Here is a 16,175-nt window from a genome sequence, read left to right on the forward strand (position 1 = left end):
TGCTCGAGATTTAATCTCCGATAGTCAAGATAAAAAGTAGTCACAAACATCTTCGTCTCATCGTTTGTGACTCCACAATATATTTTTTCACTACCATATGATTAAGATTATTGCGAGGTGATTGATATTACTAGGTTGTTCTCCGGGAATATAAGTCTGATGTATCAATTGGTTCCTGTTCACTTTGATTTATCAAAATATGGAACAAAACTCATAGGTATATCTGTGGGAGACAGATTTATCTATTCAATAGAATTTTCTGTGTAAGACAGATTGGTTTATCAAGTCTTCGACTTTGGGTCGTAGCAACTCTTAGTTGTGGGTGAGATCAGCTAAGGTAATCAAGTGCGCATAATCCGGCGTGGTTATAGATGTGTAAGGAACGTAATTGTACTTTGATCACAGGTTATGCGTAAGGTCAATCAATTGTGAATCCAACCTTTGGTTGTTGATTATATTGATTGACACTTGGATATTGGTTTTTGATACCGTCCTAGTTATTTCTTATATTCAATCGGGCTCGCAAATTCTTATTTGTTGGATTGTGTATTTAATTGAGAAATAGAGATATAACTCTTGGATATACTTTTCTTAAGATTGAATATGAATGTCTAGTTGATTCTCTTGAAAGTATATTGGGGTTAGTCCATACAGGTTTCTAAGCGAAATATTGGGTGTGGTTGTTACAAAGTATATTGGAGTTGATTATCTTGAAACCATATGTATCACTCCACCATAGTTCACACTAAAAATACATATGGTTTACAAATCTTTATGTAAGGGGGAGTGGTTTTCATGCGAGATGAAGTATTGACTAAGGGGGAGTGATACATATCACCATAGTATTGTTGTCAAAGTGGTGATACAATTGAACTTTGATGCTGTGTAATAATACTATGACACTGTATAACAATACGAAAATATCTTGTTTTTATATATTGTTATAGCTACGGATCTTCAACAACTATGATGTTGAGTTGAAAACGTTCAGAATCACTGGAGTACTTGGAAGTGAGGAAGATATTGAGTAATGTTGAAGAACCAAGGAAATAAAGCATTTGGATGAGAAGCTACAAAGTTTATTTATTTTGTAATCCATATATATTGATAGTTTTGTCAATAAAATTGATAACGGGGGATATTGTTAGAGCACTGCTCGGTCGAACTCACAAACGTTTTTATCTCAAGCTTGTTTGTCAAGTTTAGTTGCCAAAACTATAAGTCTTGATTTCTAGTCTACTTATAGCTAAGTCTCGGATTAGGATAGAAAGTGTACTTGACCATTAGACTTCACGGCGTTCATCGATTGAAGAAAAAGAACTACTAAGGGGAGCTTATGGAACTTCATCAACAAAAGGTATGTGGAGACTTGAACTTATCTATCACTCAAAAGTCTATCTACTCTATCTCCCATTTGAGACAAAAGTCGTATAGCTATATAGACTTCAATTATACACATTTGATATTTCAAGCTGAGTTTAACTCGCTTACATATTTCTCGGAATACGTGTTGGTAAGCTTTCACTTTAACCAAGTTCATCTTAGTCCGGACACTTAGGTATGTGCACCCGTTAGCATACTTGAGTAGGTTATGTTCTAAAATAAACTTGTTCATGAACTAATACATTTATATAATAAGGAATGCAATCTTTTGCAAACCGTGGCTATAATGTTCATCAATTGACTCTAGTGAATCAAAATCGATTTTGCTTCAATTGTATCTTGTATAATTCTATGAGAATATAAACAATTGAACAACTCTAGAACTAGTTTCATTTGAGTCATTTGAACTAGTTATGGTTAAGATGAATATGGTTGATATGAAAATGTTCATATGGATAACTTCGGTTAACTACTGTTGAACCAACAAGGTGCACACGTTTAGGTACGATTATTCCTATCTAAATGAAGTCACTTTTCATTTGTGTGTAACAAGCTAAGTTCGATCTAACGGTTGAAAGATATTAGTTTGAGTCTAATCAGGTTTTCATCTAACGATGAATATTGAATGCTTTGTTACCAAGGTAGCATTGATTGCAAACCTTGATTTGAAGACTATATGAGGGAGAACTCTAGCAACTGGGAAACCTAATCCCCACACCTCCTGTGTGATACTAGTTGCGACTAGAGTCGATTCTCCTTTAACCTTAGGTTTTTCCAAAATCCAGTAGGTTAATGACTTGAAGACTTTATTGGGATTGTGAAGCCAGGCCCAACTATTTTCTCTGTAGTCGCGTGTTCTGATCTTGTTATTTTCTATCGTGATTGAGTAATATCTTCTCTAAGATTTAATCTCTAATAGGCAACATAAAAATTAGTCACAAACATCTTCATATCATCGTTTGTGATTCCACAATATCTTGTTTCGCTACCATACAATTAAGATTATTGTGAGCTGGTTGATATTACTAGGTTATTCTTCGGGAATATAAGTCTGGTGTATCAATTGGTTCCTCTTCACCTTGATTTATCAAAAGACTAAACAAAACTCATAGGTATATCTATGGGAGACAGAATTATCTATTCAATAGACTTTTCTGTGTGAGACAGATTGGTTTATCAAGTCTTCGACTTTGGGCCGTAGCAACTCTTAGTTGTGGGTGAGATCAGCTAAGGGAATCAATCGCGCAGAATCCGACGTGGTTCTAGAGGCGCAAGGAACGCAACTATACCTTGATCAGTGTGAGATTGGTTAGGGCTCAACTACATTCCAAGTTGAAGTTAACTTGGAGTAGTCTAGTGTCTGTAGCGACTTAATACAATGTGGTGTTCAAATCTGGATTAGGTCCCGAAGTTTTTCCGCATTTGCGATTTCCTCGTTAACAAAATTTCTGATGTATGTGTTATTTCTTTTCCGCATTATATTTGTTTATATAATTGAAATATCACAGTCTGTGTGTATGTTTAATCAATTGTAAATCCGACCTTTGGTTGTTGATTATATTGATTAACACTTGGATATTGATTTTTGATACCGTCCAAGTTATTTCATATATTCAATCGGGCTCGCAAAATTCTTATTTTTTTGATTGCATATTGAATTGAGAAATATATATATAACTCTTGGATATACTTTTCTTAAGATTGAGTCTGACTGTCTAGTTGATTCTCTTGAAAGTATATTGGAGTTAGTCTATACAGATTGCTAAGCGAAATATTAGGTGTGGTTGTTAGACCCCCACTTTTTCAAGTATTGTATCATAAAACTACCTGGCTTTACCATAATGCGGTAAAATATGGTCTTTCAAATACATGCCGGCAACTTCTGCAGGCTCTCTAGTAGCATGCTTTGTTTCCACCGCAAATAGAGTTAGCATGTGGATAATAAGAATGGTGATCTTTCTTGTGATGCAGAAGTTTTTTTTACCCTTATATGAGTTTCCTTTAATCGTAATAAGATTATACTTGTTCGTTTTATTAGAACTTGAGTAGGATTTAAGGAGGCTTGCGTTATATTTTGATATTCCATTTTTTCTTTTCACGAGTTAATAGATCAGGCAAAGAATGAGTTTCTCCTTTTATATATTCAATTTTAAATCAAATGCTGATAAAATTGGCTTGCCATCTTACAAAAATATGCTGAGAAGCTAAATTCTTAACATCCTTTGCCAATACTTCTTTAGATGCTTGACAATCCACTCTAATAAGAAATTCTTACTTTAACAAATCACTTTCGAATTTAGCAACACAATGAGTTATCTCCAAAATTTCTTTTTTATTTGATAAATAGTTTTATTGTGCCGATATCCACACACTAGAGGTATATTTAACTAATTTCTCTTTATTATGAATCCTTTGTTTGAGATTCATCCATGCCCCATATCCGAAGCATAGTCTCAACTATTTTGTAGGCTTTTGGATTAACTATAGTCATACATGAAAATTCTTTGGATTTAGCTTTGATTTTTATAATATTACTAGTATGTTAATTACTCCAGTTAATAGGGTTTTTTCGTAGTATTGCATATAAAGGTCGGGTATCCTTAGCTAAATCTTTATAAAAGTTTGTTATGTAATTGAGGCTTCTTAGAAATCCCTGTAATTGTCTCATATCCATAATTTCCATCAGGAAATTTATCAGCAAAAAGTATAACTCGTTCTATTTTAGTATTATAGTACATTTATTAATATTATGACCAAGGAATCTAATTTGGGTTTGAAATATTTTCATTTTCTCTGCAGATACTACTAATCCATGTTGTTTGACTATTTTTTAGGAAGATTGATAAATGTTTAAAATGATACTCAATTGATTCATAGTATATCAATAAATCATCAGTTTATACAATTGTAAAAGTTGAATATGAATTACATATGTTATTCAAAATATGTTGAAATTCTAATGAAGCATTTTTTAAACAGAATGACATAATATTCCACTCATAATGTCCAAAAGGGACTGTGAATGCAGTTTTATACTTACCTTTTCCGGAAATTTTGGATTTGCCAATATCCTGACTCTAAAACAAATTTGAAAGTATGACATCATTATGCAGTCTATGAAAAGAAGATGGTACCAAGTACACCACCAACTTTTTTCCGACAACCTTTATGGACAAAACCTAATACAATTGCAAGTAGATCCAATTAAAGGTCCTTGGACAATATGTATATAGATTTTTCTCTTATCTCCTCCACAACCAATAATTCTAAACAAAGTCCGTGAACGTGATTGTGTAGAAGAGTTCTTAGACGATCTTATAAATCAATATCCAAGATCAATCTAGTCATATCCAACTCAAGAGAATCCGAAATTCTTCCAATTATGAAACTTATTAGCTATCTTTAGAGATACGAATCCAACAAGAACAAGTCTCATTATTGATCACGGATAATAAGGAATTAAATACCTAGATTGATACATACTACATGTGTTATTCGTATACTATAAAAATAAAACAATATAATGCAAAAAAGGAATAAGACACCAGAAGGTTTGTTAAAGAGGAAAACCACACGTGTAGAAAAACCCAGGACATCATCCTTCTTTGAACACCAAACTGTATTAAGCCGCTACATACACTAGATTAATATCAGATTTTTGATTGGAATGTAGTTGAAACCGAATTAACTCTCCAAGCAATTCAGATGCAGTCGTGCTCCTTACGTATCTTGAACCTCGTAAGGATCCAGGCAATTGACTCACTTAGATGACGTCCTTTACAACCTAACTAAGTGAAGACTTTTGATACCAATATTACTCTAATAGGTAAACCTATTTTATTTCCCTCTAGATCTTTTAGATCAAGGCTTGGAAATATGTTTGCAATAGATGAAGCTAGCAAACTTCATGAATCTAGAACACTTACACTCAGTAGATGAGAAGCCTGGACTACTAACCACCATTCAAGAACAATTTTAAACCAATCAAATATGAAGAGTTTTAAATATCTATCTTGAGGAATCGGAAAGTATGATATGAAGAGAACTTTGCGATTTCTATCTATCTCATTCATGATCAGAGATTGACGAAAGCCTCAAATATCAATAAGCACAAGATTAGGATATAAAACTATTAGGTGAAAGATAATCGAACCTGGATTCATGAATCCCTAAGTGAAGTCTTTAAGTCCTAAACCCACTTATGTTTCTTAAAAGAAACCTAGGTTAATAGAGGACGACTCTAGTAAGAAACTAGGACACAAAATTGTTAGGGATTGATTTTCCCAATTGTTTGAGTCTCTCTATTTATAAACTTTCAATACTATAAGTAGATTTAAATTCAATCTAAGATAACTTGATATTTAAGCAAACACTTTCTCAGTTTAGATAAAATTATTTAAAGGATTCATTTAAGCATGTGAGAAGTGTGTCTTGAAATTACATAGAAGAATATACACTATGGTACAGGGTACTGGAACTGTGTACAATGATATTTCATAGCAAATATGCCTTATGAACTTATAAGCATAATCGTGTTCAATAACACTCAAGACCTAAACCATGATTCACAAACACAGAGTGATTTAGTGAACAAGGTTGTTTTAGCAGTGTTTATGAGAGTTGTAACGATAAAAAATATATATATGAAAATAGTTTATGAACATCTGCTTAGTTTGTACTAGGTAGGTATATGTAGGGGTATTCATACCCATAGACCATTTCGTTAACTTAGGATGCTGGGGTACGTGTATTAGCTAAGCATACCTCTAGCCACTCATGAACTCGGGTAGTTGGGATACACATATATTGTATGTGTACCTACCTCCTTTAAACGAACTCAGAACCTTAGGATGCACGTAATGGGCATGTATACCTACCTTGTTCCGGAACTCAGTTGTCTAGGGTACGTATACTGGGTATGCTTACCTACCTTGTGTCCAGAATTTCAGTAGTTCTAAATAGTCTCTTTAAATAATTTAAAACATTCCTAATCGACATAGATATGAAATACAATTGCTTGGACCATTTCCAAATGATCAACTTGAAATAAAAATATTTCATGAATAATAAATTATTCTTAACTAAGATTGTTAAGGATCTACGAACATTCATTGCTTGAATCATATTTCGAGAGATTTAGCAAGATAGGCTTGACTCGAAATTTCCTGTTTCCAATATTAAATATATTAAAATCATATGACATAGTCTCATAAGATATAATGATAATGTCGTGAGGAAATATGATGGTTCAGTCTTCACATATCTTTTTGTCAATGAAGTTCTCCAAAGGGCTTCGTTTGATCTTCAGTCTTCGAGGGTTATTCAGCAATGTCTGATACTCAACTACCATACTATAATCCTAGTCAGAGACTAGAGTTTAGTAGACTAGAAATCAAGATATGATTTTATGCATATAATATTGAAAACAAGCTTGAGATAGCAAAATTAGCTAGTTCGACCAAGCGGTGCTCTGACAGACTATCTAACAGTCCTTTTTATTATGGATTGGATATCTAATCCACCTTAGTGCTTTATAAAAAGACTTGTAATTTATGACTAATCTTGAAACTCTTCTCTCTAATTCATTTGCTTTTTTTACATAAAAGGCAGAACAAATCCAAGGTGAGTAACTTTTTCTAATTAATCATTTTATCTAGTAAGTCTTGAATTTAAGACTAACATATTTCCAACAATCTACAATTCATTTGAATTGGTCTAGATTTAGTTGGAATCATTTTTCCAAAAAAATCTGGTTCATAAGGTAATTCGGTCAGTTTTTTCCCCCAAAATGCATTTGGGATTTCAAAACAGACTTCCTTTATCGAGAGATTATTGGAGTCATTGATCTGTTTATGAAGTTTCGGGCATTTCAATTTTTCTTTTGTTTTCTTATATTGGATTTGTTCTTTTAGTATTTTCTTTTTTAGGAAGAACAAAAAAAAAAACCTTTGTGCTTGATTTTATCTTGAACATGGTTAATAAACTTAATTTTGTTTAGGTTCGGAGATAAATTTAAATATATTTTAGTGACCCTGATGAGGGCTTAAATACCCGTATTACCAATCCATAATGGATATGACATATTCAAGTATGAAGTTCCTAATATGCATGATGGATGGGCTCGAACCGTCATTCCAGGATTTGCAGTCCAATACATTTTTATTATGTTACCTAGCCAATTCATTGCATCCCAGAAGCACTTTTTCTATTATATTAAGTTTATTGGGAGAGATAGGATTCGAACCTACATAGGAAATAATCCAAAAGATTTATATATATTCTCTCTACAGGCATGTCCTTATTCATTCAAGTGTTTTCGATCAAAGTATCAAGCAACAAAACCAGGTTCTACTTGACTAAGCCCCTGCTCTTCCAATGAGGAAGTTTAGTTACTTGATAAAGTCGTGCTAGAGGACAAGAGCATGTCCTACATATGAGGGAGTTTTCTTCTTTACCCAACTAACCAATGGAACCGTCGTAGGGAAAAAACTGATTCTGGAGAAAAGAGTAAAAAAGGGTAGGTTATGAGAAATGAGTATAAACCCTAAACAAATGTACTGCACGGGAATACTTTAAATTTGAGAAATAAATATGTACAATTCTGGTGTAAACCAAGAAATGTCTGTTCCAGTCTTACTTCATTCATAAATTGAAGGAGAAGGGTTGATCTTAGGGAGGGAAGCAGAGAAGGTGTTGAGATCAGAAAGATGAAATCTGTAAGGTGTAGTTACTTATGACTTGTATCAGAATGTCGAACTTGGTTGTAGGATGTAAGATGTATGTTCTGTGGGCTTTCTGGATACTTGTGTTAGTTGTTGATTGATATATTAAAAATCTATTTATACCGAGTCATAGTGAACACCTTGATCTTTTAGGAAGTAGGAATTGTGGAGGTTGTGTGAAGTGGTAGAGAATTGTGTCCTAAGGTAGAACTCAGCGGTTTATTCACCCACTACTCCTCTATCCATCAATTGTCCACTCTTCCCGTCACTTTTTCATAATAGGCGTGTTGCATACCGCATGTTATAGGCCGCCTGATACAGGAGTATCGTAGCAGAAGAAGAATGATGTGAAGATCATCTTCACGGCTAGAATAGTTATGCAGGTCGTATGCACATAATCTACGTAATGTGAAGATTGTATTCACACAATCGCAGGGACAGCTAAGTCTGCCAGATGAGGCTAATCATTAGCCTAGGTTTAAGTGAGCCATATTGCGGCTAGAGAGTATCTATAAGATACTAGAAGAGGTGTAAAGTTTGTTAACTTAGCCTAGAAGTTTGAGGTTTCCTAACTTAGATGGGATTCCTAGTTTAGATGAGTTCTAAAACTCATAGTTTTATTACTTTTACAACAAGTTCTCACTCATATAAAAGGAGGAGACTTGTAGGCTAGAAAGGCAGATAAAACGAGAGAGAAGTACAACCATAGTCTTGGTTCTGTAATAGAGTTTTCTTTCAAAGAGATAAAAGAAGAAGAAGTTTAGAAGAATCAATTGTGTTCTTTTCTTTATATTATGTTATTTTACTTTGTGTTCTTCTTAACTTCCTATTAAGCAGTACTGACTCTAGGTACCACTGATCGATTGCGTATCACCGCCAGATCAATACCCTGATGAACATCCCCCCTTTGTGACATTGTTGATGTGTCGAATATTTTGTTGAAAATAATACCTAGTCGTGACTTACATAGCTAGACGGGTTGTATGACTTAGGTGCACCTGCAAGACTGGGCTTACATGTAAGATGAAGTCAACATGTCATGAAAGCAAATCGTGTCACGACCAGTAATGTAGAGTGTGGTAATTGTTGAGTGGTCCCACCACCATGACATGTGAGAAATGGTAATAAAAGTGGAAGAAAAATACTCCCTCCGTTTTTGAAAAAGTGTTACTTTCACGTTTTCAATTTGGCCTATTTTTAGGCTAAAATGAAAAAGTGAAAGTAACATTTTTCTAGAAACGGAAGTAATATGTCGTTATCTCAGCAATTAATTGATCACGCATATAGGACCGACCATGAGACCATAATACATGTGTGATGCTCCATGTAGTGATGCAAGTCAGTCTCTTTCCAAGGAAACACCAAGAGGCGTGGTGCTCTTTAATTAGGTTTTTGGAAAAAATTGATACATGTAATATAACATTATTAGGTTCTATCTAAAACGATACATTACATGTATCGATAATAATGAAGAAAATTGATCCTGCCGCAAATTCCTTAAAATTTAAGTTTAAAAAACTTGTCACGTCCAATTTACGCGGTCAGTATGGAAACATTTTTTATAATCTAAAGAGCATGGTCGGCACTTTTTGGTTGACCATTGGTTGTTGTAAATGCGAGCTATGAACGATGTGATTGGTACATTGGATAGAGGGTCAGCCGGTATCTATTATGGCGTCTACTTGGTCGCCCACGGTTAGATCTAGGCCAGTCAAAACGGCTAGCTAAGTTGGACGGTCAAGATGAATTAAGACTGTCGTGGACAATCTCTGGCCTTTCAAGCAGCTCGACTAGCCTACTTTGGCTAGCTATTGGGACATAAGCATTAGGCTAGGGTTGTTTCTATTGGCTGATGAGATAGAGGGGCCGACAGTGATCACCATGACGCTTGGTCGGTCTAAGATGGGGGTCTTATTCGGCCAAGTTAAGTGGACGTAACGCACTTGCGACTGACTTGGACGACCCAAGTCCAATTTTAAGTAGAACCAAAACGGTCGACCATCCTACTTTGGCCAGCAATTTTGGGCAAAGCATGAAGGCTGTGAGCGATCCTATTGGTCTAGTTAATAGGAGGGTGGATGGTGATCACGGTGGTACCTTGTTTGTCGAGCATGTGAGGCTCTAAGGCATCTAAATCGACCGGCAAAGTTGGATGGCGGTGATTTCTTTTGCGACTATTTTGAACGGCCAAGATCCAATTTTAAATAAAATTGAAGCGTTCGACCATCCTACTTTAACCAACGATTCGGAATGATACATGTGAGTTAGGAGCGATATGATTGGTCGATAATATAGAGGGGCGCGTGGTGGCCATTGTGGGACATGTCCCGCCGGCCATGAGAGGTGCGAGACATGTTAATTTGGCGGTTTTCAATTTCTTTTAGAACTTGGGTCTTACACCCACCTGCCACATGTTAGGCTAATTCCTAGCTTGCCTAAGCTTAGTTTCGACCAATAGGAATCAAGATATCTTACATGCTTTACTTTTAGTGTAAAACCTAATTTTTTGTAAATTGTCGTAAAATTAGGTTTAACATTTGGATTTTGTGTAATTGACAAAAGTGGGAAAATTAGGTGAATTTGCACGTTCAACAAAATTATTAATTTTAGGCTACTCTTACATGTAGCATACCTTGGCACAACTTGTGGTGCCTTTTATGAATATCTTAATTCGGGCAGAAAATTTACGTTATTCAGCTAAGAATAAACATAAACAAGTTGGTAGTCTAGAAAACTAAGACCTAGATGGAAAACAATGGTGTGGAAACCACAATGACCATCTGCAAACATATTTCGAGTTCCTTATATATAGAATTGCGTAGCTTCTTGAAGTTGTGACACATGCCGTGAATTAGGTAAACACCACTATTCAGGTTGAGGCTCACACCACCTCTGTAGTTTCCAAAAATCTTCATCAGCTTCCAGTTTATCTTCCACAAAAAAATCTTCATCTTCCTCTTCTTCTTCTTCTAGAGGATTTCCTCTTGTTGGTTGTCCAATATTGATTCAACATAAACAGTAACATGGATTGGTTCCTCATCCAAGTAATCCACGGTAAAGTCTATAATTTTTCTCGATTCATCAGTGGCTCTGATCTCTTCTGCACTCAAAATCATAGGGTATTCCAACACGTTACCTACATATGGTGTTGTTACCTCATTTTCAGTCCTGACTGAACCTTATTCAGTTAACAACTCATTATTTTTAGGGTCAAGTGGAACCTCTAAAATATTTGTTGTTGTCTTCTTATACTCCCAATATTCAATATTACTTTTAGTATATTTCCTCTTATGTTTGGGGCCCTGGGTTTCAATCTTCCCTTCTTATTCTTGAGTGTTAGTCTTCCCATGTTTCTCTGCAACCTTTTTGAGTCGATTCAATACAAACATGATTAGGAGTCAAGTAAACAATATAAACTAAACAAATTCGTGATGGTCTTAATGCACTAATAATTATATTTCTAATTGCTTTCGAAAAGTATCTTTTTTAATGAATCAACGTGTTCAAATTGAGAACTATCTCTTTGTATATATTTTTTTCTTTCCTTCTCAGCAGTTGTTTTTCTTCCTTTGACTCAAACAGGTGCTGGTGGTTTCTGAAAATCATTCTTATCCGGCTGTGCAAGCTCTATTATGATACTTCTCACCCTTTCATTTATTCGACTTTTTTCCGGTTCAGTAGAATCTTCCCACTTCGTTCTAAGAACATCCAACTGTGGAAGATAATCAAATACTACATCAGAACATGAAGCATGTGGTACCAAATTAATCTGCCTCCATCGAGAATCAATAGAAGAAAGTGGGATGGGTCTACTCAGATTTCAAAATTCAATTATCATATGGGCACAAGGTAGGCCATGCGTATTGTATAGAATGCCTCCACACAAGTTCTCCACAACACTTCTCTACTTTTCCAATATTTTTATTTCAGTGATGATGAAGTCTAAGGCATATTGTGAGACATGGTGATGAAGACCCTTGAAGTCGTCGATTTTATGCTCATGCTTGATGAAAGTCAAAGATTGTTGAAATTTGGATTTGATAGTCACAAGTTGAGACTCATGCATCTTTTGCATTTGTTTCCAGCACTCAATAAACCCACCTTGATTATTTACCAAGAATCGCTTTAAGACACTATGTGCACCTTCTACACGATTAGAAGTTCTGATTCCAAAATGTTTTACTTCATTAGTCCATGCATATGCGAAAAATTCCTTATTCACAAGAACTGACTCATAGATGTATTTAACGGCTCCAGGATACCTCTTCTCATATTTACGTATGAAGGACTCGAAACCCATTTTGAATAGATACATTGTTTCCATCCGAACAACGCGTCTGCAATCATCTTCTAAATCCTTCAGAGGATCTTCTTCCTCTTCATCGTGTTCTTGATTCACTTTTCCCCGGTCCTTATTAAGAATCATACTTTCGGCGTTATTATTCTCCTTCGCTTTTAATTCTTTCGCGATTTTTTCTTTTTTAGTTGCCTTGAGGAAATGCGAATACACATTCTTTTGAATATGACATGTACATAAAAATCTTCATGTATCTGGGAAAACAATACCAATACCATTGATCAATGCATGTTCGTTGTCGGTGACAATAACAGAAGGGAAGTTTGTTGGAGAGTAAATTGATCTCAGATTCTGCAAAGCCCATTCGTAATTTTGTGTTAGCTCGACACTCATGAATGCAAAAGCAATGAAGAACGTCTCTCTCATAGATGTCATACCCACCGCATGAAATAAAGGCATTTTTCGTATGTTTGTCTTATATGTACAATCAATAATGACGACCGATGGAAAATATTGAGCACATATGGTAGACTCGGGATTAGCCCAAAAGATATCAGTTACTTCATTTGTATAAGGATTTCGCCTATTATATGTCACATAATGGGCGTCATCTAGATATTTGTGAAGTAGTTGCATCCTGGTCCTTCCAGCACCTTCACTTTCCCTATGCTTTTGTATGCAATTATCGATGGTCTTCACAGTCGAAAGATTGTTTTTAAATCCTTTTTTTAAAGCAACAAGAATCTGTCTAGGTGGCACACCGTGTTCATGGAAATAAATAACAAATTTCTCTTCATCTTTAGTTAATCTACCAACGAATGCATGACCCACAAGTTCAACTGGATGAAGATGGTTATGGTGTCCAACTTTGAGAACCAAGTTCCATTTGGAAGAGACTATGCAAGTCGACCTCAACTTAAATGGACATCCACATATTTTTGACCCGGTTCCTTTTCTACATTTAGAAGGACTCGCAGTTTGATTTTCCTCCCATACTTTCCACCTTTCTCGCATCCAAATACAAAGGACGAACCCTTGCCACCTTGATTCTCATTATTATTCACCGTCTTAGCAATCACAACAACTACGTTGTTTTGTATACCGATCTTATTGAAAAGACGAGGGTACCCAAATATACCTCAATCTAGAACTTTTCTACCTATAAGTCCTTTCTCCGAAAATGATTGTCTATGGACTGAGTCGAGACAACACAACAAATCAGTTCACACTTCGTGTGATCGTCTATGGATACGAGATCGAGACAATACAACAACGAAGTATGTTTACTTGATAAAAGGTTCGGACTTACAATAGGATTGATTATCAATTAAATAGGAATTAACGTTTGTGTAATTTACTTTAAATTATAATAACAACAATTGTAATTTCGGGAAATAAAAGTAAACGACACAACAAGATTTTGTTAACGAGGAAAACGCAAATGCAGAAAAACCCCGGGACCTTGTCCAGAATTCAATACTCTCAGGATTAAGCTGCTATACAAAATTAAACCAACTTCGTATAGTTGAGACCAAGAAACTAAACCTATAGTTCACCTAGTTTCGTTTGTATTCCCACGCCTCCCACCTGTAATAAGTCATGTACTTGGAACAATTACTTTGGTTCGTATTCCAAACAGTAAAGGAACAACAAATCTGTTTGTATCAACTCTTTTCAACCAAGTGATATGAGTTCGACAAAGGCTCTTCTGTTTATCTCAATAAACTCCTTCGTCAGGTTCTTAGATCTATCTTATTATCAACTACCAAAGTAATTGTTAAGATTTTGCAATCAATACTTTTAATCATAAAGAATTGTATTTTTTGAGGGGTGATTTTAGGTTTGAGGTTCTACCCGTCCCAACTAACCAAATGACCTCACTTTACCAAGAATAGTAGGAGAGAGAGTTGTCCTTCCATTGTACATTGTCCTTCTTTATATAGACTTTCCAAAAGACCCTTCCTTTTATGACATCATGCCATGTGTCTTAAACTTCTTTAATTACTTCTAATGTCACTCCTTCTTTAATATAACCTTTTTCTTATTTACTAATTCCTTTCTTATCCTTCTTTTAAATGGGTACTTTCTTGTTGGACTTGGGCTTAGTCCCCAAGCCCCTACATTTCCTTCTTGACATAACCACCCCTCCGGGGGCACCCCAGACCCGTTGAGGGGTATTATTTATCATGTATCAACACTAGTTCCCTGACTATGGGGTCAATTGTTAAATGACCCGATAGTAAAATCATCCTGCATTGTCGATCACTACGCGTCGCAAGAGGAGGGGAGGTTACCATATCATTTATGGTGACACTTCATCTATATAAAGGTATCATTCCTTCTATCCGATCATCCATTTCAAGCACCTTGTTTTACTTAGATGGCTCATTCCCTTCGCGGGTACGTTTTGACCTTAGAGCCTGTCCCTGCACTGGTCTCAATGTTCAAGGAGACGGAACTGGAGCGCCTGTTGTTAGTGAAGGCCGAAGTTGAGACGCTTCGTGAGCATAGGCTAACAAACAGGGAGTCCATGCGTGCCCATTTGGCGGAACGTTATGAAGTGCATCAAGCGGCTCAGAAGGCCGGACACATAACATCTGGCATTCAACACGCTTTTGATGACGTTATCACAACTCGGTACGCTGCTAATTTGCTTCTCATGGAGTCCTCGTTAATGACAATAACTATGGATTATGCCATCGTTGATTGTCATTCATATTCCCCTAATCAAGTGACCCTGTGGCTTCCTGGTCACACTCTGTCCCTAGCTGCTGTCTCGGCGCTCGTAAACTTGCTCTATCCCAGAGATGAACTTGCGTATTTGCTAGCATTAAGAGCAGAGGTGGAGGTGCTATGGACTCTCATGAGGAATCGCTTAGACAAAGCACGTATGGAGCGTGATGAACATGAAGGCAATCTTGCGCTCGCTCGTAGTGCAAGAGGTAAGGGTAAAGTCATGCGAGATATCCGCAATAAGCGAGGCTAACTAGGAATTATCTCAAGCTGTCATTCAGTGTGATGAAGGGCGTCTGATGACGTAAGCTGTGGATATGGACATTTCCCGTTGTCGCGAGCTGATAGTCGGCTAATGATGCGTGTCGTTTTGGGGCGGCTTATCTCGCTAGTTACTTGTAGTTTATCATTGTTGTTATGCTTGCTGGTTTTTCTCTTTTGTTCACTTGTTTTGGGACTCTGCCTCTTGTGAATTTTCTTTTGATGTTAGTATTGTTAGAGCACTGCTCGGTCGAACTCGCATGCGTTGCTATCTCAATCATGTTTGTCAATGTTAGTGATCAAAACTATAAGTCTCGATTTCTAGTCTACTTATAGCTAAGTCTCGGACTAGGATAAAAAGTGTAGTTGAGCTCAAGACTCCATGGCGATCATCATACAAAGACGAAGAACTACTCAAGGAACTGGTGGAACTTCATCGACTAAATGGTATGTGGAGACTACTCTATCTCCTATCTTGAGACAAAAGTCGTTTTACTATATAGACTTTGATTATACACATTTTCTATTTCGAGCCGAGTTTATCTCGCTTATCTATTTCTCGAAATATGTGTTGGTAAGCTTTCGCTTTGGCCAAATTCATCTTTACTAGTGACGAAAGTCATATTAAGTTTCAATTACTTGAAAATTTCTTTGACGAAAAATAGTGTGTGAACAACAACTTATAATGTCCTCTAAGAATGTTTAAATGATTGAAATGAGAGTTTAGATTACATAAACATGGAAGGATATAAACATTGTGTGGTAATTCATACGTGTAT

The 16,175-nt window shown here is 35.9% G+C and overlaps 1 protein-coding gene across 1 annotated transcript; it reads right to left on the reverse strand.

Moving 5' to 3' along the window:
* Positions 1–12,648: 12,648 nt before the first annotated feature.
* LOC113291363 (protein FAR1-RELATED SEQUENCE 5-like) lies at positions 12,649–13,416 on the reverse strand. Its single transcript, XM_026540905.1, has one exon. It carries the CDS (start codon positions 13,414–13,416, stop codon positions 12,649–12,651), a length of 768 nt encoding a protein of 255 aa, XP_026396690.1.
* Between the last annotated feature and the right edge of the window lie 2,759 nt (positions 13,417–16,175).

Source organism: Papaver somniferum, chromosome 6 (genome assembly GCF_003573695.1).
Source record: "Papaver somniferum cultivar HN1 chromosome 6, ASM357369v1, whole genome shotgun sequence".
NCBI classification, from domain to species: domain Eukaryota; kingdom Viridiplantae; phylum Streptophyta; class Magnoliopsida; order Ranunculales; family Papaveraceae; genus Papaver; species Papaver somniferum.